This window comes from Lacerta agilis, chromosome 11, assembly GCF_009819535.1.
Source record: "Lacerta agilis isolate rLacAgi1 chromosome 11, rLacAgi1.pri, whole genome shotgun sequence".
NCBI classification, from domain to species: Eukaryota; Metazoa; Chordata; class Lepidosauria; order Squamata; family Lacertidae; genus Lacerta; species Lacerta agilis.
Window position 1 is genome coordinate 37,558,850 of NC_046322.1, and position 26,777 is coordinate 37,585,626.

The window sequence follows — 26,777 nt, forward strand, 5'->3', positions numbered from 1 at the left end:
GGTGGTAAAATGTTCCAAAAAAAAAAAACACCTGGTGATGGAGTCAACCAACACTTTTGCATGTGATGATTTCAGATTCTCAAGGGCTCACCTTGGACCAACCAGGCAAAAGTCTTCAAGCATACCTACCAGCTGTGTGTTCTGGTCTCCTAAGTGCTTAACAGCAAGAAAGTGAAGGGGGGAAATAAATAAACAAACAAACAAACAAACAAATAAATAAATAAATAAATAAATAAATAAATAAATAAATAAAATGCTGAGAATAGAAGCAAAAGGGAAAATTGAAGGGCAGAGATGATTCAGTATTCCAGTTGTTTTTCTGATCCCTCACATAAACGGAGGTATCAAACAAGAAAGGACAAAGAGGGGTTGTTCTAAGCTTGTGGAAGGGTGCTTTCTAAGAAATATGAAGGTCTTACTGAAGGAGTCATTTAGAAGACACTTTTGGTTTTACAGTCTGAAGCCAGTATAGATACACTGCTTGTTTATATTGGAAAGCATGGATGGATAATGATGGTAAGTGTGTGTGTGTTTGTTTGTGTATGTGTGTGTATTCACAGTGTCACTTGTCTCCTTGCAAGTAATGCTTCTCACACTTTTGCCTTCAGTGTGAAGACTAGCACAGGGAATGTCAAGTCATGTGTACCATTTGATTGCAATGATGGCAATTATTTCATAAAGTGTTACACAGCTGTGCTCCGTGACACCTATGCCATTGTACTGAATGGCTTCAAGCCGAAAACCCAAACTATGCAATTGCTTGCCCATTTTTTCCTAATAGCAAATCACCATTATGCGATGGTGGCTGGTGTCCACAGGGAACAGTAGGGTGAAAGGAAGAGAAGTCAATAGTAGGTGACACCAAAGCCAATGAATACTGGATAGATATGTTAATTTCACTGTATATTAGGCCTTAGAATTCTACAGAAGTGTTACAAAATCTAGCAGGATGATGATGATGATGATGATCTATTAAATTTGTATATTGCCCTATACCCGTAAATCTCAGGTCAGGGCAGTTCATGACATTAAATCACAATATATATAATGAAAATAAAAGCAAAAATGAACCAATAACCCCCCTTCCATATTTAAAAGGCATTAAATGTCAATCAGACAAAGGCCTGCTTAAAAATGAACATCTTTGCCTGGTGCCTAAAGGTGTATAATGAAGGTGCCAGTCCAAAGAGCATTCCACAAATGGGGAGCCACTGCAGAAAAGGCCAGTTCTTGTGTTTCCACCCTAAGGACCTATCATGGAGGAAGCACATGAAGAAGGGCCTCAGAGAATGATCTAAGGGTTTGGGAAGGCAGTGGTGGAGCTTCAAGCTCCAGTGGGGGGGGCAGAGAGCAGGCGGGGGCATGGCTGGCACGCTTCCTGGGGGCATGGTGCGCTGCCTGTGGGGGCGTTGCACCCAGCCACAATGACACCCCACAGGGATCATGCTGCCAGGGGCGGTGAGCTCCCCCCGCACCCCTGTTCCTCTGCCAGTGTGGGTAGGTTCATATGGAGGGAGGTGATCCTGATATGTGTTAATTTTCTATTTATGGCTTTTGGTGAAATGAAATTATTTTGTACAAAGTGTGTACAAAAACCTCAACAAAAGAAGTACTGGAAAAAAAGTTTTAATTTATTTTACAGGTTGTACAAGTAACAAAGAATTAACAACAACTCCTGTACACAAAATAATATTAAAAAAAGCATCAGACAAGATGATCCTGACAGAATACATCTCAACAGTGCACACAAATGGGAGCTGGGTATGCTCGATAGCAGTAGTACTGTTCAGGAAGGCTGGTTTTGGCAAACTTACTTCCTTTAGTATATACAGTTAAAACAATTGTGCTTTTGCCTATCCAGGGTAACAGTGTTCTTAAAAAGAAAAAAAAGGGAAAGGGGGGGGGGAGAAAGTGAAATTGCACCAAGATCCAGAGATATGTGTCCACCATCTCAATTTAATAGGAGAAACAGATAATGAGTGCCTGTTTCATAGAGCTCAATGTCTGATCCAGATACTGGAACCTTTTGGCCCAGGAAACACACATTCAATTACTTGTTTCTAACTGTCCCCTCCCATTGGATTGGAGCACATATTTTTAAATTATAATGAAACTTTCAGCCTTTTTTTAAGTCAATTGCCCCATTCTTCACCCTGCAACACATGCCATTTACAAAAAAAGAAAAAGGACCGGAGCTTTAGCAGTTGAGATACTGGAATATATATGGAAAGGCTAATTGTGAAATATATTAGGGGTGTGCATCAGAACCAGAACCCCAAGTTGTAGAAGGATGCCTTGGAGAGATTTTTGAGCTTTTCCGAAGCAAAGCAGGCTCTGTTCAAGGTGTCGTGAATAAAAATAGGCACCCCTGAAGCATTTCACGGCACCCCAGTAATTCAAATGTCAAAAAATGCTGCAGACAAGCATCTGATAAAAGCAAAAGTATTATCTCTAAGTGATGGGGAAATGGACAGCTGACACCAGGGTGGGGAGGGGGCAAAGGAAGAGCTCTGCTATGAATGTCAAATCAAGATTATAATCAGAGGGAATGATTTTACCCCCAAAGTCAAAACCATTTTGTTCATCTGCCCCCGAAAATAAATGTCACAGGTGCGTAACACAAAAGGCCCCATATTTATTTGCCTGAAATTTGGCTGGTTTCTTACCCAAAGGCAGCTTTCTTATCTACAATTTTCAGACCTATTGCCCTCAAAACACTAGCCTGGGAGATTAAGGGATTCCTTTTTTACCTATCCTAAAACTTTAAGAGACATTCTTCTGAAATTTGGCAGGAGTAATACATTGAGAAGGGGCAATATTGTCTGTAAATTCCTTCCAATTCTGTCCTCCAAATGAAATAATATAGATATCTCCTTTACAAAAGGAATTGTGCCCAGCACAAAAGCTCGAAAACCAATGTGCTAGTAATTTCGAAGGGTCTATCTGCTCTGGAGGGACTTGCAAATTTCACCCACTGTCAAAATGAGTTATAGCAGTTTTTAAATTTCCCAATAGTGAATTCAGATGGCGGGGTGGAGGTGGTGGACTGGAACACCAGGTATTTGGATGGTCCTTGAGCTGATGGTCCCTGGACTGTTTTCTGAAGGGCAAAACAGGGGTCTGAACGGAAACTTGCGGTCAGTGCACACACCACTATTGCTTGTCTGAATAGATGTTATCTCATTGGATCACAGCCTACCTAAGCCTTGTAGGATCTAAGAGGCTGCATAACTTCCACACTTGCTGAAGGCAGTGGGTAACCATTATTGAAAGTTGCCACAAAGCAGACTAATTGGAATCCTCACTTTTATGGTCTTTCAAGGTATCAAATGTGCGTATGCAAACAGAATACTACCTGGCAATTGCATTCATTTTTGCTTAGCTCCATTACATTGTATTTATTTTTCGTGGGACGTTATTCTGCCATTGTTGAAGAGAGAGACTCCAAACTCAATTGAAACGTTGAGTAGTCTTCACATTTTAGAAAGGGAATGAGAGGGAGAATCCCCTCAAAGGAGAAACATGAATATATTATACATTTATCTTCATTAATCTGAGGAGCTCCAGAGCTCCAAACAAAAAGAAAAACATGAATTATAAAACACCGCTTTATGAATTACAAGTCTTCACAAGTAAAATTATCCAAATGAAAACAAATTCCCTTCCTTACTGCGCATTTCTAAAGACACTGTTCCTATAGTTTTGCATTAAGGGATCAGATTTTAACCACTGGGTATGCATTGGAGATAGTGCTGGCCAATTATGATTCGCTATCACAGTAGCTATTTGTGGTAGGAAACAAGCAACAAATATATGTTATGGAAAAATTATGGGGGGGAAAGAAGCCATTTATTCCTTACCGGTATTTGAACACTTGTAACTTTTTGCAATGTGATGAGCAAATGTGAATCCCACTATCTGTAACCTTGCCAAAGTTTCTGTAGGCTACCTTTTCGACTCGTGAAGTTCTAGGACAGCCTTTCCCATCCTGGTGCTCTCCAAATTTTTTGGACTACAATTCCCATCAGACCCAGGCAACAAGGTCGTGCTGGCTGGGGCTTATGGGGGTTGTCATCCAAAATATTGGGAGGGTGTTGGGTTGTGGATGGCTACTCTAGGGCTTGATCTCAATGGGGAATGTAGATCTCAAATGGTGATAGTTTTTACTACTCAAGAGAAGGGATATATAGTAAAAGCTCAAGGCAAAGACACAGGGCAGGATATGAGAAGTTTGCGCCAACATCCCATTGGTGAAATGCAGGGCTGCTGTCATTCAGGGGAAATTCCACAATCTGTGCTCATGTAACTAAGAACAGAGTTCTGACAAAGAGAAAGAAGCTCATGGTCTCTGCATAATATGCAAACAATGAAGGGGCTGGAGGACCCAAAATGGCAGCGCGCATAAAAAAAAAGACAGTTGTGACATCCGGATTTAAAATGACTGTCTTTTTAGATTTTCGAAGAAACAAGACCTAAATGAAATGCTGAACCAAACACTGAAATATTGTATTTTAAGCAGACCATTCCATCATTTAAATCTTTCCTAGCATCTTTCAAATCATCCTTATTCTTTTTTTCACACTCCCAAGTCTCCCAGACTGGCTGGGGAAACTCAGCCAGATCGGCGGGTTACAAATAATAAATTATTATTTTTTATTATTATTATCATGCACTTCTACTGAGAAGTAAGGCCAACTGTGCTCAGCGGTGTTTACTCTCAGCCAAACTTGCATAGGATTGCAGCCTGATGGTGCAATCCCATACATGTCCCCTTGAATTCTTCCAAGGTGCATAGGACTACAGCCTCATTCCATTACATGAAAACCTTGCTTCTTCTTTTTTATGTAATATGATAGGCTTTCATCCACTTTCAATTCTATCTTTTCCTGTTGTGTTTATATTGGAAAACTGATATTTCCCTGAGATGCAAAACATAAAAGTGGTTTTGTTAACCAGTTTATTAGCCCTTTATAGACATGTGGAAATAGTCTAGATAAGGGAAGGAAAACATGACACAAAAGAATTAAGTAATAGGATTGAAGTTATGCATGAGGATGAAAAAGGCACTAGTCTCAACTTCTTTAAGGTGATTGTGTGAAATCTAACACCTTTTATGGAAAATCAGTCTAGCTAGACTGCCCTAACATTACTATATTTTAAAAGGAAACATGTCATTACTATTATGGTCGTTAAGCAGCCTAAGGAATTTTTATTTTGGACTATTTTTGTCTTGAGGTCCCTCTCAGACTATTATGCATTGAACAATGAAGACTGCATGGGTCCTGTCTGTTCAGCTAAACACACTAAATATGTGAAGGTCAAATGAGTGTGTGTGAAAAGGGCACTGAATACCTGAAAAGGGCTAAAATGAAGATTTATTCTGCATTTGTTTTTCTTCTTCTTCTTCTATATGGCAGAAATCTGCAGGTGAAAGCACGTGAGAGGACCACTGATTGTTCCCCCAACATGCATTTCTGAAGTCACTCCATCAATTGTGCTTTGATACTCTAGATTTACAGCCATTCTGTTTACAACCCTTTTTGTTCATACAAAACCATTAATAATTCTCATTGTCTGCTGTCTCAGAACAAAAAATACAGCCCCATATAGAAAGTGGAGCTTCAAAGAAGTGAAAAGGCAAGGGAACTCGTCAGTGGTATTTTCACATATCGCTCATCAGAATGCTATAGAACAGGAATAATGCACATATTGTCCAGCACTATGAAGAATCTGCATTTTAAAAGTGGTTTTGTCAACTAAAACCAAAATACACTATGCCAACTAAACTATACAGACTTTGACATTTCAATGTTATTTATAACTTACATTAATTCTGATTAAATATCTTGATTCAAGAATATTATGGTCATAGTCTGATTTTTTTTTAAAGGGACAGCATCTGTTTCAGATTTTCACGGCATATATAAAAAGCAAAGTCAAGTTATGGAATTTGTCCTTCAAACAAAATCCAGACACCAAGTTAGCAGTAAACAAATAAACAAAACAAAAAAATTGACTGAAAACAGTTTCTAAAGCAGCACAGCAACAAGTACTAAATTTTACACATTTTCATCATTTGAAGGAAAACAAATCTACATCGATTACAAAATCAGCATAATCTTTGGTACCAAATGTAAGGGCACCTGCTTGTTAACAATATCATCTTCATAACAAAAATCTTGCCTTAAAGACAGCTCAAAACATCAGATTGTTTAAAAGTGCTAACTTGCAATTTAGCTTCTGTTAAGTTTTACTTTAGACCAAACTAAATGTTACAATAAACACACTTTTGGGGGGGGGGTATGTTTAAACTAACTACTTCCGTTTTGAAGAAGAAGCAACTTTGGGATCTGGAACACACACCTAGATCAGGACAGTATCCTGTGGTAAATTCCTTGCCCTTGCTAATATTTGTCTCCCAAAGATAAAAATGTACACTCTATACAAGTTTGTAAAGGTAAAGGGGCCCCTGACTATTAGGTCCAGTCGTGGACGACTCTGGAGTTCTGGCACTCATCTCGCTTTATTGGCCGAGGCAGCCGACGTACAACTTCCGGGTCATGTGGCCAGCATGACAAAGCCACTTCTGGCAAACCAGAGCGAACGGAAACACAGTCTACCTTCCCGCCGGAGTGGTACCTATTTATCTACTTGCACTTTGACGTGCTTTCAAACTGCTAGGTTTGCAGGAGCAGGGACCGAGCAACGGGAGCTTACCCCGTTGCAAGGATTTGAACCACCGACCTTCTGATCAGCAAGCCCTAGGCTCTGTGGTTTAACTCACAGCGCCACCTGTGTCCCTATACAAGTTTGTACACACCGTGTATTTCGTATGGAGTTTTCCTAAATACACTCGGGAGCCATCAGCAGCTGGAGAGAAAAGGTTAGCAGAAAAATTTGTTTGGAGCCCCTATGAGGAATGTGTCACCAGTCTGGATTGTGACTACACAGCTGCTTTTTGTTCAGAAGTTTTAGCACACTTTTGTTGTGTGTTTATTGTAACACGTAGTTCACCCTAAAAGAAGCTCCTAAAAGCAGTTGGGAGATCCTAAGCTTTTTTCAACCATCCAGAACCTCCCCGCTCCCATTTCCCATACACGTCCCGACATCACCTTCACCAGCAGAACATGTTCCTAGCAGTGGCTGGTGCTGAGATATAGGGATGCGGGGGCAAAACCTGGTGACTGGCTCTGTGTGTTACAGCAGCAGCAAGTTGTCACGTGTTGGCAACTTCAGCTGCAATGCATAAGCTGAGCAATAAGATGCAATGAAGATTTTGTTTAAAAAATAAGATCTTCTAAGACCACTTCTTGAAGATTACTTAAAATGTTCATAGTATTATCTTGTCAAAATCCCTTAAGGGGCTCCAATACCCAAACACCATAGAAAATGAATGACAATTTTAAAAACAGGGAGGAAAAAGAGAAAGGTTATAATACAAAACCAGGGATGCCCCCAGCTCAAGGTATTTTGCTTGATGTTTGTGATGTTATCCACTGCTCTGCCAATTCCGCCTTGATTGTTGATGCCAAATGCAAAGTATTTCCTTAAGAGCAGATCCCACCTCTTGGGTATTTCGTTACACGCTGCCAGACTTCGTGTTGGCAAATGAGCAGTAAATGGACTATTTGCTTCTTTAACAGGTGATGAATGCATCGTTGGATCTTGTAAACACTACTGATTTTATACATTCAAGCTTTGCTCTTAGAGAAAGTGGCACTTACTCGAACCATTGCACTCAAGATTTAGCACTTCAACAGGTAAAAATGTTGGCTGGTACGGGAGTTCCGGTGCACTTCCTTCTTCTCCAATGGCTTGGTACAGTGCACAGGGATAAATCCACTGTTTTGATCCCACTGCTCTTCCATAAAATCTGCATGGTGAAGCCCATATCTGGCACTTCTCCTAGTCCTCGACTTGTGCTTTATTGCTGCGCACACCGCCCCGTCGTCAATTTAAGTGCTCCTCTGTTATGTAACATACTTAAAGTTTTAAACTCTAATGGCATCCTATGTGGGCTGGCATTAGAAAAAAATCGATACTTTAAGTCATCATAATAATGATATTTGACTGGCTTTCCATTTATATCCTTCGGGAAGGGCCAGAATCCATAGAGATGAATTTCGTCGCAGAACCTCGTAGCAAGTGTGTACATGAGGAGTCCTGTGCTAGGTCGTTTGATGAAAACCTTGTTGGTCAGCCAATAACTGTAAGGTAAGTGAAAAAAGAGAGATTACATTTGATTATTTGGATATCTTGTTTCCACTTCAGCATGCACAACTCTCTCTCTCTCTCAAAATAATAATAATAATAATAATAATAATAATAATAATAACAACAACAACAACAACAACAACATTGAATACATTTTGATAATAACAAATGTTATCATCACCATGGAGATGAAAGTCCCATTCTATTTCTGTGGCCCATCCCATCCTATTTCTGCATTAATCTGCTTTTTTAAAAATTAAATTTATACCTATTAATTATGTATTGTTAAACATGGTTCCTTTCAGGAAACACACTTGCAAATGTGTTTTCTGTTAGAGTAAACTTTGTGTGTTGTTGTTGTTGTTTTTAAAAAGGAGCATTTTGATACAGTTTTTGAGCTGGGAACTGCATTGGAACATTTGAGAAGTGAGAAAGCTGGTAGATAACAAAAGTTCAATCCAAATAGCAGCTGAGGAGGTGCAGAACAGGTCAATTCATACTGAAATCTAAAAGACTGAATTACTCACACATCACTAGTGGAGAAGGCCAGGAGGAGTATACACTTTTCAGGTACACAGTTCAAGTATAAAGTCCACTTACCTCCCATGCATATTACTATTTTAGCTTCTTCATTGATTGGCATTCTATTTCTTTTCCTGGGGGTGAGGCATAACACCTCCGTATTTTTCTCACACATGCACAACCCAACAAACCATCAGAATCAATTATGACTACAGGTATATAAGTACGATCAACGGATCAACTGGGCTAACTTACAAGATCAGCAACAGTTCGTACCCAATGGTTGCATGAGCTGAAGACACCTTGTCCTTTTGTCTCTTGCAGTCCTGTGTGGCCCTGAAAAGGTTCTTCCCAGGGCTGTAGGACCTTCCTGAACAAGCTATGTGGCAGAGGGCTGCAGTGTGATGGGGGAATTGCCCAAAACCAGGTGCAGAAATGTTGCACCAGCAAAGCTGGCACTTGTGATACAATATATGCCTTGTGCATTATTGCTATCATCATCATCATTATTTGGGTGAATTGTATTTTCAAAGCAGTGAGTAAACACGGAGATTGAATTTGAGCCTTCTGTTGCTCAGCGGAGGAAAAGTGGGGGACAGAAAGACTCTGAAGTGAGCCTCCTTCCACCTCAAGTGACCAGCTGACAGTGGCAACTGTCAATCAGGTGCTGTGTATGTTTGCGATGAACTAGTTGCGACTTTTGAGATATGTGACTGGCTCTAGCATCTCTTTATAGCAACCATGCCTCCAGCCCCAATTTGAATCAGAACCACCTTGTGGGAATCTCAACCACAGTGCAACAACAGTCAGGTTGTCTATCCACAGCAGTGACCAGAGGAGGAATGACCGCTAGGAAGAGCACAAAGAGAACAAACACCAGGGTGCATCTGCAGCAGCACAACTGGGTGTCTTCATCTGCCTCAACTGCAACAAAACATGTCTCTTCCACAGGGCCGGATTTAGGTTTGATGAGGCCCTAAGCTACTGAAGGTAATGGGGTCCTTTATATGTCCAGCTGTCCTTCGTCAACAACAAATTGTCGCTGTTTTGTGTTGAATACAGGCATATGCTATATGGTAATTTATGGACCTAATAGGTCCATACACAACACAAAACACTGTAGCTTCCAACAGTTTGACTTCACCCCAAAGGTGCACCCCTCCATTGTCTCCCGAGACAGACCAAAACCAACTGGGTGAAGAAGTGTGTCAATCCTTCCCCCACTGTTTTCATGTGCAAATAATCTTCCCTCCTACTCGTTTTGGAGAAATGTATGTGGATGCAATATGGGTTCTCCAATAAGGCAATTAGCAGCTTGGGGGAAGGGGGGGAATAAAGGTGGCAAGGAGATTGGATTTACCCACCACAATGTGGTGCCACAATGCAGTCCATCATTACCCTCCACCATGCTACTTAAAAAAACCAACAACTCTTAAGGGAAGGGTGATCAGATCACAAATCTGTACAGTGGTACATCGGGTTACAGATGCTTCAGATTACAGACGCTTCAGGTTACAGACTCCGCTAACCCAGAAATAGTACCTCGGGTTAAGAACTTTGCTTCAGGATGAGAACAGAAATCGCGTGGCGGTGGCAGCGGGAGGCCCCATTAGCTAAAGTGGTGCCTTAGGTTAAGAACAGTTTCAGGTTAAGAACGGACCTCCAGAACAAATTAAGTTCTTAACCCAAGGTACCACTGTAATTCCTTGCTTAGTTTAGAATGATCAGTCCAGAACTCAGAACCAGCCTTTTGCTCATGCCGTTCCTGCTCTATGAAGGCTTAAGCACATGGAAATGTATTTTTGCGAAATAGAAACGATCAAACAGGATTATCTCTTTTGTTAATGCTGCACCTCAGCCCTTTTCTGGTTTTCAGCAAAATCTCCTTCTGAATATAGCTGAATATAGCAACAATTTTTTTAAAAACTGTTTTGCCAGGCTTAGCTTTGGCTGTCATTAATCACATGTTGGGCAGGTTTTTCCCCCCAAAGCCTACATTAGTTGTGACTTGAAACCTCTAAAAAGCAAATGTTGAAGCAACAGTAGCAGACCTGGGGAGGGGATGGAGTATGTGAAACATGTGCTAATTTTAGAGTTATTTTCTTGTCTGTTAAGAGGGGGAGGAGGGAGGGAGAATCCTGACTCGCAGCAAATCCTTCAGTAGATAATTAAGGGCCACTTTTCTGGTATGCTATGAATAAACCTAAAAGAAATGAAGTCCGAAAACAGACACTGAGCCAAAACACTTGTCTTGCCGAAGTTTGATTTTTATTCAAGCTTCTTACCATCTCACAAGTTCAGCCAGGAGCTCTTTTGTTGTTGTTAGAAGCAGAATATGGGACACATAAAGCTATACATATTTTGGTTCCAGACTAGGCTCTGGACACTTCCAGGCAGGAATTTATTCTGGAATCTCAGCAGCTGATGTATACAGGTTTTGTGGCATCATCGTCATCAAAATGCCAATCACAACTCTTTTTTTAATTCAGATTTTACCTTACTCTGAAAAATCCAATTTGTAAAAAAAGAAAAGAAAAATATATTATGTCGCCATAGTCACCACTGTTGTGGGAACTCATTACGGGGGGGGGGGAACCCACTTCATTCTGGGGGGAGGATATGTGTGTAGCAATGTTTTGAGCGGTGTTCTCTAGAACTGTCCCCTACTCCCATTTGTTCACCACCAAATCACAACCTATCCATTTGGTCTAGTTAGCCCCCAATACCAAATGATTTGAGTGTGAATCCGAAGTGTGTATTTGACACCCATTTCCACCAATTGGTGCAATGTAATGGCACCTCTGAATTTCAACAACCCAGTTCGAAGGAGGATTTCCACACAGTAAATGTGGGTAACTGATGGTTTCCTCAAGGTCTGTAATCACAGTACATACACCGGCCTTAAAAAAAGTTATTATGTGGGGGAAGACTAATTTTGTGTCTCCCCACCCCACCCCCGTTTTTGTGGGGAAAATGTGTGATTGTCTGTCAACTGTTACGGGGTCCTTCAAGGTATTCTTGGGGAGTTTTATACTGCCTCTCTGCTCCCCCAAAGTTAAACAGCAGATAAATATAGCCAGATATCAAGCTTGTACAAGACCTCCATAGAAATGGGTCTTGAAGTGCCAAAACTTCAAGCCTCCACGTTGTCCATTCTGAAAAATGATACCTATGAGGTGGTAATGGTTGCCTGCTTCTGGTGATTTTTTTTTTTTTAAATACACATGCACAGGTACAGAAATAACATGTACAGTGGTACCTTGGTTCCCAAACGGCTTAGTTAATGGACAAATCGACTCCCGAATGCCACAAACACAGAAGTAAGTGTTCTGGTTTGTGAACGTTTTTTGGAGGCCGAAAGGCTGTCGGCATTGTTTCCAGGGCCAATCTGCCAATCAGAAGCTGCGTCTTGGTTTTTGAAGGTTTTGGAAGTCGAACGGACTTCCAGAATGGATTGAGTTTGAGAACCAAGGTACTACTGTATACATGTCCAGAATGGGAAAAAGTGGAGGAGTAGCAGAGTAAAGATAAACGTTCAGTTAAGCTCCCCCCACTGGTGTGGAGGGCAAACAGCAAAATAGCTGTGAGCACCAAGGAATGAGAAGAATGGACTGTGTGGAAACAAACACACCAGTTGTATACACAGGGGGGGGGAAATATATCTGAACAACCCATTTTCTATATAAAGCTCGTGTCAGGAAGCGCTCCTCCAACACTGGGAGGAAACTCTGTTGGCAATTGTTCCTTGGTCCTACTAAAAGAGATGAATAAAAGCACAGCAGCAGAAATAATGAATAAGGCACAGCTGCATATATTTGAGACATTGTCACTTCCCCAGTGTGTGCAAAAACACTGCAAGTGTTAGAGAAACAGATTGCAGGCTTCTATAACTGTCCTGCTTGGACTCAACTTCTGCTGATCATCATGCGCCTATGGTACAGAGCTCCTTCTTTGGCTGTTGTGGATGGAACAATGGTCCCTCTTTCAACAGGCATTGGGTGGTGCAGGAGAACCTCATGCTAGCACTGGCTGCCCACTGTATTGAACCTGCATTCAACCCTGAGCAAGGAAATAAAGAGGCCAGCCACATGCGACTCTGGATCCCAAGACAGGCATTCAATTCTCAAGCAGAAGTTGCTTTGGGAAAGATCACCTTTAGCCAGCAGAAACTGGAATCTTGTTTAGTGATGGCTATAGTTTTTTTGTAACATGAACAGTCTCAGCTTTCCAGGAATGCAGTAGAATATGTTTCTATGGCTCAAATAACCCTGGCATTTATATTACAGGGAAAGAAGAAATAACACAACCTCATTTTGCATCGCAGTCAAGCAATTTACAAAAGTGGAGTTGGTCCCATGAAGCTGAAGCAACTTTAAAATGAAAGGTGAAGATGGCACACTCGCACGCACTGTGCCACACACAAAAGTTTGGATTTATCAACTGGAAGTTGGTATCAGCTTCCTTCTACATGAATCTCATAGTGCATCTGGGATTTGCCAGATGCACTGCTCTGCCTTGGGCTAGCTTCCTTGGTTAGGCTGGTGCCAATGCCCGGTTTTCTTTGCTTGGACCCATGCCTAGAGTGAACATCTGCTGAGTTTTTATTCTGGACTAGATTTCTAATGCCTACTGCAAATTCAGATTTACTATATTGGCATATGCTTAGCACAACCAGTTCCAGAAAATCCTTGTCAGTAGGTCCTCCTAGTCAACATTTTGCCCACAGAGCTTCCAAAAACAAGACAATACCCTTGAGAATGTACAAAATGTTTTCTCGCTTGCTTAAAAAAAGCAGAAAGTTATAGGACTGCCAAGTGCCAACCAACATCAATCCAATAACCTAGCAATAAATCCTGGATCATGGTGTCCACATGGGGAGTCACAAAGTCCTAACTGGAGAAAGTATAGAGCAGAAGAAAGTTAGTCAGAGAAAGTCTCTCTCTTTGGCTACCATCAGCCTTATTGCTCAGCTTCAGGATCTTCCAAGAGGCAGCTGCTTCTAGAAACACCAGTCACCTTGTTCTTGCCAGGGAGTGGTGGTTGCAGCTTGGGGCGGCCTGCCCCTGGGCTGAAGCAGCCTTCTGGGCCCTGCGCAGCTGGCAGATTTTGTCATTTCCTTCTCAGCTGTGGGGGCTGTCAGAGCCCACCCATGGCTTTAGCCAATTGTGGGTGGAACAAGGGGGTGTGGCCTGGGAAGCAGACTAGAGGGCAGACTCCCCCCCCCTGTTTTCATAACTATGAAGAAATATCAGTTTGATTATTTTTTTAAATAAAACAATTATGAATTGTTATTTGGGACATCATTGAAATGCCCTTATGAGATCAGAAATGTGTTGCTATTGAAATGTGCATTGTTCATGTTTATTTATTGGTGTAACTGATCATTTATCTTGTATATTGTGAGCTGCCATGAACACAATTTCCTTATAAAAAGGGGGTGAAACTTTTAGGGCTTGTGCAAGGGGAACTTCCTTTCTTCCCCTACTCTTTGTAGTCCTTCATGCCTCCTTGAAGGTGCTCTGGAGTGTCCTCCAACCCTCCAGAGCAGATTTGCGGTTGCATGGGAGAGTGGTGAGTGGAAATGTGTTCCACAATTGGAATAGTATTCAGCTAAAAGTTACTTAGAACAGACCCACTGAAATTGATGGGTCTAATGTAATCACATTCACTCATTAAAATATATGAGTGGGTGGCACACATGACGAACGAATTTTGCATTTTCTTGAAATGAATGCAGATGCATGCTGGCTCATCACATCTGCTGCCAGCTTGGTTCACACTACAGGCTATGTACCTGTATAAACAAGGGTGTGAAGAAATTCAGTAGTTTTAGTTGACCCTTAGAAAATAAGAGGGGAAATGAACAAACAAAAGACACATTTCCCACATTCTGCACAAGTCTTGATGTGGTGATATTAAGCCAAAAGGCAGAACCAAAATAATGGCTGGGTACTTTATAAATGAGAAAGGAGCTCAGGCTCAATCTCAATTTCTATAAATCTAGGACACCTTGAAATTCACAGTGAAATTTTGCAGCTTCTAACCATCTCAGAGAGAATCCAAGTGCATCCAAGTAACAAAAATGACTTGAGGCTTTTAACCTGCAGTTTAGAACTTAAATCCCTTTCCAAAGGCTGAATTTTGTAATTAATCAGTCAATAACACATCTCATCCCAGTAAATCCCTGGCTTCCAGTTTCTGCTTAAATGATTTTAAAACTGACCTGTGGGTTTATTTGGCTTCCGTGATTTCTTCCTAGATTATACAACTGAACCGGTTAGTGAATAGCATTGCTGCCTAAGAGATCAGTCAAATCTGATTATTGGAAAATTGCTTAACCAGAAAAGTAATTGTTTGATTAATAGTCTGCTTGCACTGTTTCTGTCCTATGGGTGAGTAAATTCAGGTAATTCTTGGTCATTAAGAAATCCTGACATGGCCGTGTTTCTTTGAAGACACAGATTCTACTTATGGAAATCCTTTTCCCCACAATAACCAAGAAATTGACCCAACAGGAATTGGGGGTTGGGAAGGGGAGAGAAGCAGTTTGAGGCCTCAATGAACAGAAATTTTAACAGGCATGGAGCAAGCACTTTAGAATTATCTGATAAAATGTCCCATCTAAAATCTCCTGTGCATGTGATCCAGCAATTGTTTTATCTGCACATTAGCTACTGACATGCACACACACAAGGGGCTGTCCACCATGCAGTTCCCAAGCCTTGCTGACCACCTGCTAACAAGATGCACGAGTGTATATCTGGATGAGAACAATCTGGATTGTGTTGGGGAGGGAAGTAAAGGGAGCACATTATGCATGCCTTTAAATGGCTCCACAGCTGTTCATTACACATGTGTTATTTTCTCATAATGGAAGCAGTATTTTTGGAGCGGATCCTTTGAGAAAAATGATGGCAATGGTGTCATCTGTGAAAACTATGATTAGTAACAAAACTAAGTTTTCCAAGTCTTAAACATGGACACCACATTGAATCCATCTGTGTAAATGCAGTTGTGTGAAGAAGGAAGTGTGGCCACCTCACTTGCAAGAACCTGCAGGTCCTCCTCAATCAGATGTACTCCAGGCCCACCAATTTTTTTGCCTTTTGTTATTGCCTATATGGCTGATCTCCTTCATGGATCACTGCCTTGTCATGGCATGAGTCTCGAAGCGACTGGCATGAGTTTGGCCAAACTGCAGGAGGCAGTGGAGGATAGGGGTGCCTGGCGTGTTCTGGTCCATGGGGTCACGAAGAGTCGGACACGACTGAACAACAACAAATATGACTGATACAATGAAGGATCAGGTCGATGTGACTGAAGCCATTGTGAGCTGTCTTCTACCTGTGGAACTTAGGAAAAACATAGACACTTGTACACAAAGAGCTTTCCTTGTTGGTTGGCAACCACCATAAACACAGCCCACTTCGTACATCCTTGGATTACTGTATAAACTGGGGAATGTCAGGACATTACTGGAAAGCACTTCCAGAAATAACCTTCTAAAGATTAGTGAGGTCTGGGTCTGGTCCCTGCCTTAAACTTAAGACTATCAAGGAACAAAAGGAAGAATATAAACATAATAAATAAAAAAGAAAACTATCAGGAAAAGATAAAATAAGCCAGGCTATTCATACAAAATAAGTAACTGCATTTGCTCAACAATGATTTCACACTGATCTCACACAATTTCTATTTTTCTGGGTCTGGCCGTTCGAAGACCCTGATAACACATCAATTCATCAATCACCACAGAATGTACTTGTCATTTTGTCACAATTTGTTAATCTATTCAATGGACCTCAAGTAGTGCATTAAGTAATATAATTGACATCTGTCACTGTACAAGCCTCATTTTGTCTTTGATCTCATTTTCCTCAGGGGGAAAGACATGTTTTTGGAAGAGATTTTTTATGTTATCCGAAGCTTGCTTACTCAAGATTAAGAGTGATATCCAACAAAGTTTTACTCAGAGCAGACCCATTGAAATTAATGGACCTAACTTAGTCATGTTTATTTATTTCAGTGGGTCTATTCTAGGTAAGCTACTAACATGGGATTGAAACTGCGGGTGGCAGTGGAAGACAGGAATGCCTGGCGTGCTCTGGTCCATGGGGTGACAAAGAGTCAGACACGACTAAACAACAACAATTCTAGGTAAAGTTTAGTTTAGTTTAGGTAAAGTTTAGTTTAGTGTTTCTCAAATTTGGGTCATTAGCTGTTGGACTAAAACTCCCATTATCCATATCTAGCAGTACCAGTGGTCATGGTTGATAGGAGTTGTAGTCCAACAACAACTGGAGACCCAAGTTGAAGAAACACTGGCTTTGGTTGAATACAACCCGTTGTCCCCTTAACTTCAAGTAAGCGTGCTCAGGATTGCACTGAAGGAATTTGTAGTGTTGCAGGCATGTCGAAGCAGGCATTCCTTCCACTTCGGGACTATTTTGCTGGCTAACAATGGAGTACTGCCGACCACAGCTTACTGCTGCTAACTGAGCCTAGTGGAGATTTGTATCACCTTATCCCTCCGCCAGCAATAAACACTGGGAAAGTTAGGGTTCCTGCTGCTGATCCAAAGACATGGCAGAATTATCTCACCTCTGAAGAAGATGGCTGTTGTAGCACTATCTGAGTCACTGCTCTGAGCCTGCCTCCTTTTAATAACACTGCCCAAAAGTAACCTTTTGAGGCCGCAAGGCTTCCTTGTGTGTCTGCAACTTTAAAGCCTGTTTGAGCAATCAGAAGTTTATGAAAATAACTGACACACACAAAAAATCCACAATGAAAATACATACTTCTCTTCCAGGAGGAATTCCCATTCCCATTGTCAACTTCACTTACATTCTGACATGAGCCTAAGGTGATAGTTTGCCAAACTGCCACACACCACTGCAGGGCCAAGAGTGGGTGGCCAGAAAGATTCTCTCCCCTGTGTTTAAGCACTGGGAAGCAAATCACTCACCACCATGCAGGTGCATAGATGCTCACTTGGTAGGTGTCCTTGCTGATGTGAAGGAAAGCAAAGGACTTCTGCCAGGGATGCTAAGTACCTGTCTCTACTCTGTCCTCTGAGCACTTATGGTAAGTGCAGAAATTCTCATCTGGCTTTAATTGTCCCAAAGTGGTGGCTTGAGATCTCAATTAAGGAAACTTCTCAATGTTGCACATGCCTTCACTGAATGCAACTTGTGTATTTTTGCATATAAATAACACGTGGACAATACAAAGGAAGGAACATACTCCACTGTGCCATACAGAATATCCGGAACCAGAAGAAGGGAATGAATAAGCTGTGATCCACCATTAATGTGTCCGACACTATATAAGAATAAGGTAAAAACCTAACTAATAATGACTCTGGAGGAGCCCCACCAAACGGAGTGGGATCTATTTCCCAGGACAGGACTGTAAAAAAGACAAGGTTAAATATGCAGCCTGGACTATTTATCACCTGAAGTCTTATTCTTAGGAACTGATAGCACAGATTTATCCGGAACATAGAAGATTGCAAATATCAGGCTCTAATGCCACAGGGTGGCTGAATGCGCCAAATGTTGATGTTATTTCTGGGAAACAGAAATGTCTCAGCATGTCAAACAACTGCCATATGATATTTAAAAGAAGATGAAAAAAGATACCAACAGTCCTCTACTAGTTTTCAAAACTGTCTAGTTCCAGCATCTCAAAAGGATGCCAAATTCATGTAAATTGAACTGGTGCTGTGCATTCAATATATAAAAATTTGGGTATTGTTGTTTGGTCATTTAGTCATGTCCGACTCTTCGTGACCCCATGGACGAGAGCACGCCAGGCACTCCTGTCTTCCACTGCCTCCCGCAGTTTGGTCAGACTCATGTTGGTAGCTTCGAGAACACTGTCCAGCCATCTCGTCCTCTGTTGTCCCCTTCTCCTTGTGCCCTCAATCTTTCCCAACATCAGGGTCTTTTCCAGGGATTCTTCTCTTCTCATGAGGTGGCCAAAGTATTGGAGCCTCAGCTTCAGGACCTGTCCTTCCAGTGAGCACTCAGGGCTGATTTCCTTCAGAATGGATAGGGTTGATCATCTTGCAGTCCATAGGACTTTCAAGAGTCTCCTCCAGCACCATAATTCAAAAGCATCAATTCTTCGGCAATCAGCCTTCTTTATGGTCCAGCTCTCACTTCCATACATCACTACTGGGAAAACCACAGCTTTAACTATATGGACCTTTGTCGGCTAGGTGATGCTTCTGCTTTTTAAGATGCTGTCTAGGTTTGTCATTGCTTTTCTCCCAAGAAGCAGGCATCTTTTAATTTCATGACTGCTGTCACCATCTGCAGTGATCATGGATCTGCAGTGATCATGGAACTCCTTGGACAAAGACAACAGGCATATAAAAATTTGGGTATACAATCATATACCGGTAATCAGTATATGGTCAGGTATAATAGATGTATAATAGATACCCCAGTTTATATGCAAACTGTTTGTTTTCTGAAAAAGATAGGTACTCCACCTCAGACTTGACTATGGTTAACTCTAGAATTTTGTATCAGTCTTCATCAAGCAAGCTGATCTTTCATTATCTAAGGGGAGAACTGAACCTGGTTGATGCGCTAGACATAGAGGTGTTGCTGAAAACCCCTGCATCAAGTTCAGCCTCCTCTCCCTGTTATGCATGCTGTGACATCACCACTTGTTCTACATCACTGGCTGCTTTTGGTGGGGGTATGGAAAAGCACGTAAAATCACACCACAGAGTGCCTAAATATTTTGAAGAGGAAGGCAGATAACTCAGTTTGAGCACTCATGTTTCAAGCGTAATACCTAGTTCCTCCCTGAAACGACAAATGAACCCGTATTATTCCTCTGGACAGAAAAGATTAATAGGAAAGAATGCATTATCAATACAGCCTGCAGCATTTAATGGGGAAGCAAGGAAAATGCAAACAAATACCAAGGAGAAAGTTGAGACACTTTTCTCCCCCTTAAAGAGAAAATATCCTGAGTCCAAGCTCTGTTAGTGAGATTTCATATGCAAAACACCGAATGACTGATGTGAATTTGAATTGTGTTAGATGGGTGCTGGTGAAGTAAAATAGATATTGCTCGCGCTGCCATTATTGACTAGATTTGTTCTGACTAATCTAGAGCAATGCTTTGCAATATGATTCACCTTAAGGACTATTCAGATACTGCAAAATCTGGCACGGCACATAAGACAAGATAAAATTTACAGCTGTGCTGAGATTTTGACCGATTTTTTCCTCCTAGCAATTTGCATGGGGAAGTCCTAAACATACAGCACCCTAAAAAGAGGGGGAAATAAATTTGTTAGAAATTCTCCAAATTGCATTTACCTTTTTTTAATGTTTTAAGGTAGGTGGGATGTGTGTGTGTGTGTGTGTGTGTGTGTGTTATATCTGGCTCTGCAGACACACCAGAAGCTCATACTTTCTGGAATGCATTCCTTGCAAGAGGATCTGTGGACAAGTGGAAAACTTCCCTTGCTAGCAAAGCAAAGATATTTGTTTAAGGTTAAAACAGGAGGTGAGGAATCCTAAAATTTAAGAGTAAGTACAGCCCTTTGTGTAGCCAAAATAGCACCATCTACACATAAGAGGCAGCTATGAGCAGATTTGGGGAAGCAGCCAATTTTAGAGAAACACTGGTTAAATATTGAATGCCCAGAATGTACATTTATGCAACATAATTCAGAGAGACAATGCACCCTGTCACACCATTTATGATTTCAAGAAGTAGACAATCCTGAAACATAACTTTTCACCCTATTACACTGAAGTGCCATGCTTGCATTGTTTCTTCCTATTTAACAACCAACATGTAAGAGTCAGATTAGATGTTATTGGCAGTAGTAGTTGAGAAACATGTGGATTGGTCAGCTGTGTATCGGAAGGGTCAATAAATTTAAGGAACTACAGGGGAGATGCTTGTAAAAGCAAATATTCACAGTCATAAGAAATCAGCTCAGCACAACAGTGTTTAAGGAGTGTCAAAACGTAGAAGGTCTACCATGGACTTTCTAGCAATCCCCAACCTATGTCACCCTGGTCCTCTTCAGAGGATTATGTTTGATGAAAAGTGTTGAACAATCAATCAATTCAATCAATCAATCTGGGTTCCAAAGAACAGTGATACTAGTCCTGTGTGATCAATGGCACTATGGGCTTGCATTTCTCTTAACAGCAGCACTTATGTCACATGGCGGACCAAAGGTGACTTTCAAAAGTTATTTGTGATGTGCCATGCAGATCTCTTCTTCAATAGGAAAAAAAAAGAACCCCAAGCCTAATGCAGCTTTTGGATACCAGCCTAAGTATATTATATCAAATATTGCAGAGGGTTTTATAAACCAGTGCATTCCTTAAAAGCTGATTCATCCTTTCCTCAAATCCTTCCCCAAATCCCACTCCTGTTGTGAATCCGTTGGTACAACCCCTCCCTCCCCAGTTCCCATGCCCTACTAAGCCTAAGCGCATGCAGTTGAAATAAACACATCTGCTTTCCGCTATTTATCCATGCCTCCCTTTTTTTGTTTATTCCTGCTTCTTTTCTTTTCTCTTTGTTAAATTATAGCAGGGGCGGGAAACCTTTTTCAGCACATGAGCCACATTTCCCCCCCCCCCAGCAACTTTCTAGGCACTTGTGAGTGGTGCCAGAGGCAACAGTGTGCAGAGCCATGAATATACCTTTTACCTTTGTACAGTAGACTGATTTCTGCACACAATCACAGACCCCTCCCCACCCTCTAGCTAAGCAAGCAAGGATAATTGTCAGAGTTCAAGGAAACTTTCCAACCAGTCAATGATGCTCAAGAAGGACATGAAGCAAAGTGAAAGCTGTGGCCAGGAGAAAGACAATGTGTTCAGGGAGGGAGTGTGGCCAGACAGAGATGCCTGAAGGGTTGGATCTGGCCATGGGCCTTATGCTCCCAACCCCTGGTTTCTAGATTGTTAGGCCCTGACTGCAGGTTCCATTCTTGTAAAGCAACAATGCACAGTCATGGTACAATATAAAGCAGTGTTTCCTCAACTTGGGTCTCCAGCTGTTTTGGGGACTACAACTCCCATCACCCCTAGCTAGCAAGACCAGTGGTCAGGGAGGATGGGAAGTGTAGTCCAAAAACAGCTGGAGACCCAAGTTTGGGAAAGACATTTAAAAAGGAAGGAGAATAATCAACATACCCATACATGCTGTTTTCAAAATGATCCCAAAGTGATTTTTTGTTGAAAGTTGTGAGTAGCAGAAGCAGTTTAGCTAGATACACAAATAACTATCCACACAATGAAACTGTCTATACATCTGCAATTTGGTTGCGTTTAGACATGCAGAACAGATCTGTGTGCCTGGATTTGCTCCTTTTTTTTTTACCAGCTTCTCAGTATTGTATCTGGAGTTACTTGCCTGGTGGACCCAGTTCCAAAAAGCCCACCACACACACTCCATATGTGCAGCTCACTATCATGGTATTCGGTTCGGGTCCAGATAATGCATCACCCAAGTGATGGTTTCAGCAGCCAGCGTGTGCCAAACTGCACCATATAAATGTGTCAGTATAATGTCAACATATGAGCATTAGCTAAAGAGCATTCTCAAGTAGGTAACATAAAATAAGACAAACAGCAGTTTTATCCAAGGTAAAAACACACTGTAAAAAAGGCAGATAAGAGTCAAACATTCAATCTTCCTTTAATGACAAGTTCCACTCAGTGAATCAATACTACCTCCTCCTCCTCCTCCTCCTTCCCACTTTGACCTCAGTCAATGCTAAGTGTTTCTGCTAAATATTGCAGGAACAACAAGATTCCTGTTTGTAAAGCAGATATTGAATGAAAAGGCCATTAGTATGGCCTTTAATTTTATGTCCCCTGTTCTCCTACAGAACAAGAAGCTTCAGCTACTGCAGCTTTGAAGCCAATTAGAACATGTAGCACAATCCTATGTCTGCTTAGCAGGAAGTCAGTCTGTCCACTGTTTTCATGAGGCTCACTGCCTTGGAATCAATGGGTTTATTTTTGAATAAGCATGTTCATCAGAACTGTGACCTAAGCAGAGCTGGGCCAAGGAATTTTGCTGCAAGTCAATATGGCATCCCTCTCTGTTCCACATGACTAAGGCAACTGGACTGGCAGCTGAATCTTAACTGAACACTGGCTGTTAGGTATGGGCCAATTAATTTCAGTTTCTTAGTTTCCCCACTCTTAAATTCAGATTTCCACATTTCCACGTCAGTTTGCAATCTTTTTTGGAGGGGACCCCCCCCCACAAGTCCTAATGAAAACATGGCAGCATTTAATGCAGATTTCTCCTAATATACTCATTTTTGTATGCAGTTTTGGCTAATTGTATGAACATACAGTATGTGCAAAACAATTTCCCCTTATATAATGCATTTTATATGGGTTTTTTTAAACCCACAAATTTTGTATATGTCATTTCCACTAATATATGCATTCTTATGCACACTTTAGTATATGCATTTTTGTACACATTACATAGCTGAAGAATACCGCATTGCAATATTCAGAGAACACATTTCAAAGGAAGGCTGTGCTTCAGAAAATGTAAATTAGGCAGATTTGTCTATAAATGCACACTGATTTGAATCTCACCCTTATTCCTCCTTGTGGTTGTGTAATGTAAGCAAGTCACATAAAGTCAGCTAGAGCATTCACAAGTTAGTGGAAAACTTAGACTAGTCTAAGTTCTCCACTAACATGTGAATGCTCCCTTTTATTGCAGTGACATAGCACAATATTAACTCCACTTAATTCGTTGATAGGACAAGATTTCAATTTTCATGGTTCCTTCTGAAATTATTTTTAGATAGATGTATCTTAAGGTTGCCTTCTAGTATGCATGAATATGTCATTTCACAATGGTTAGATGTGCCTCTATTTCTCTGCCAAGCACTAAGAGTCACAGTTATGGTTTTTAGACAGCAATCTAATAGCAATTAAGAGATGAATTGTGAAACAGTTCAGGAAAGATCTACACCAATCATTTTCACACTTTCTAGTGTAATGGACAGGAGACAAAAATAGATTTATTCCCATCCCAGAAATTTATTATCCAGCATATTGTTTCACTTAGTTTTAAAACTACTTTTGTAAACTCTTGCTGGCTTAGGAGCTTGCCTGGTAATCTTTGCTTCGTGACTGGAGTGCTGTCAATGACCTTGCAGAGATATTAAGCAGGGAAAGTGAGAATAGGAGTTGAAATAATTTTGATTTGAGCAGACTAATTCACTCTGGTTGACTCACGCTGCAACCTCTCACCAAGAAACCTACTGTCCTTTTAACTGCTGAACTCTCAGCCCAACAGTTTAAAATATGATTACCGTAGACTTTTATTCATCTGAATTTTGTCTGCTCTAGTCTTATTTCCAAAAAGAGTCAAGAAAGGCTTCAAGCAGAAGGAGCTTGGTTAAGCTGGTAATGTTGATATTGCTGGTTACGTGTTCTGTTTGTGGAAGCTCTTTTTTCCGAAAGGCTGAAATGTAAGCAAAGCTTACGAGGTGGAGCGTGGCTGCAGTCATAGAATCATAGAATCATAGAGTTGGAAGAGACCACAAGGGCCATCCAGTCCAACCCCCTGCCAAGCAGGAAACACCATCAAAGCATTCCTGACAGATGGCTGTCAAGCCTCTGCTTAAAGACCTCCAAAGAAGGAGACTCCACCACACTCCTTGGTAGCAAATTCCACTGCCGAACAGCTCTCATTGTCAGGAAGTTCTTCCTAATGTTTAGGTGGAATCTTCTTTCTTGTAGTTTGAATCCATTGCCCCGTGTCCACTTCTCTGGAGCAGCAGAAAACAACCTTTCACCCTCCTCTATATGACATCCTTTTATATATTTGGACATGGCTATCATATCACCCCTTAACCTTCTCTTCTCCAGGCTAAACATACCCAGCTCCCTAAGCCGTTCCTCATAAGGCATCGTTTCCAGGCCTTTGACCATTTTGGTTGCCCTCCTCTGGACACGTTCCAGCTTGTCAGTATCCTTCTTGAACTGTGGTGCCCAGAACTGGACACAGTATTCCAGGTGAGGTCTGACCAGAGCAGAATATAGTGGTACTATTACCTCCCTTGATCTAGACCAGTGTTTTTCAACCTTTTTTGGGCAAAGGCACACTTGTTTCATGAAAAAAATCACGAGGCACACCACCATTAGAAAATATTTAAAAAAATAACTCTGTGCCCATATATATATATATATATATATATATATATATATATATATATAAAGACTGTTACAAATCTGAATCTTTATTGTTCTGAAATGCTAGAAACTTAAGACGAAACCCTCCAATTTTCAGTCTCAGATGAGGTGTGGTTCAATGCCCATTTCACATGTAACAAGGCTTCCTTTAAAAATAAAAGGGGAAAAAATGACTAAAGTTCATAAGGATGTGAACGCAACCCTTGGTTTTGACTCAGTTTTTGCAACATCACAAGATCCAGCACCTTCTTCAAAGCTGCTCTTGCTATGATGCTTGGCGAACCTTTTGCCACTCCACAAATTCATCAAGAAGAACAGGCCATGCCCCATCTTCATCATAGTTGCTAAGATCTGCATGGACAGTTCTGCTGAATTCTAACACATTGTACCACTGATCTTTGTTAATTACTCTGTATTTTGACTGCTCCAAGTATTGGTAAAATATTGAAAACAGAGGCCACGTTCTTCCAAGCAGAAGAGCTAACATAGATTTTGCAGTGTCAATATCCAGACTTCTCTGGTCTTTATCCCTTGCAAAATCAAAGGCATATCTGTAGATATTCTTAAATGTTGAAATATCATTCAGTTGCGAGCGCAAAAAATCAAATTTACTCTGCAGCTTTTCTGTGCAGTCACATTGTAATGAGGTCATCCCCTTTAACCATTCTTCCTTTGTAAAAAATCCCATGCTTTCAGCCTCCAGTTTCCAGGCTAAAACTAGCATAATAATATTTTCAGGTTCAACGCCAATGTCCTCACAGAATTTCTCCATTCCTTCTGGCCCTACCACTTCATCCTCACCTGCATATTCATAAAACCAAGCCAGGCACTTCTTGCTTGAAAAATGCTCCTCACCGCTTATCACTTTACTAGAAGCTTGAGACCTGCAGTAGCTGCTGATTTTGCACTTCTTGAGGCCCGTCTCGTCCCCCGCCTGCCCCGAGGATTTGCGCTTCTTCTTCACGGGCATCTCCCTCGGTTCGCCCCGGACGGGGGCGCGGAGGCGGAGGGCCGCGGGGCCCCTCGGGAGGGGGGAGGGAGCCGCCGCCTCTTCCTTCCCTCGCAGCTGAGGAGGAGGAGGAGGCGGAGGAGGAGGCGGAGAAGCTGCCGGTGCCGTCGCGGCTCTTGCCTTCCTTCCTCTCAGCTCGCCGCCGCCGCCGCCGCCGCGCCTGGTAGATTCAGGCGTGGGAAGGGGGATACTGTGGTGGGGAGCGAAATAAAGAGCTTTCCTGAGGGAGAAGCGGCGGCGGTGGCAACGCTGGTCCTCTGTGCCTATATTGACTACATATAAAGTAATTTTTCCCACGGCACACCAGGCAACATCTCGCGGCACACTAGTGTGCCGCGGAACAGTGGTTGAAAAACACTGATCTAGACGCTATACTCCTATTGATGCAGCCCAGAATTGCATTGGCTTTTTTAGCTGCTGCATCACACTGTTGACTCATGTCAAGTTTGTGGTCTACCAAGACTCCTAGATCCTCAGTGCTAACTTCCTGGCAGGTGGATTGTTGTGGATCATCAGGAGGGTTCAAATTACTTAATAATATAATCAGAAAATATTAAGTTATAGGTCATATCCTGTAATTTAAATAATCTAGTGTTAAAGAATGCTTACAGGAGACCCTTTTAGGTCAGACATAACTAGCAAAGCACATATTTGAGCCACTTAAGACAATATACCGGTACTTCAGGGTGCTTTTGATACCTGCCCCGTCACATCACATCACCTTGGCTTCTTCTCTTTCCTTCCTTTCAGGCAATCTCAGAAAGATAATCTGGGAAAGACTTTTTAAAGAAAGGCTTGCTCTTTAA

At 41.5% G+C, this 26,777-nt stretch overlaps 2 protein-coding genes across 2 annotated transcripts in view; both read right to left on the reverse strand.

The window, feature by feature from the left end:
• Positions 1–7,088: 7,088 nt before the first annotated feature.
• Positions 7,089–26,777, reverse strand: part of ST8SIA4 (ST8 alpha-N-acetyl-neuraminide alpha-2,8-sialyltransferase 4) — a 79,813-nt gene continuing 60,124 nt past the window's right edge. The window contains exon 5 of the mRNA XM_033164162.1: positions 7,089–8,207. Within this exon, the coding sequence (XP_033020053.1) occupies positions 7,925–8,207 (283 nt within the window). The 3' untranslated portion in view covers positions 7,089–7,924. The remainder of the gene's footprint in view (positions 8,208–26,777) is intronic.
• Positions 25,074–25,932, reverse strand: LOC117054927 (DCN1-like protein 5). Its single transcript, XM_033164163.1, has one exon. The coding sequence runs from the start codon at positions 25,930–25,932 to the stop codon at positions 25,228–25,230; it is 705 nt and encodes a 234-aa protein (XP_033020054.1). The 3' UTR covers positions 25,074–25,227.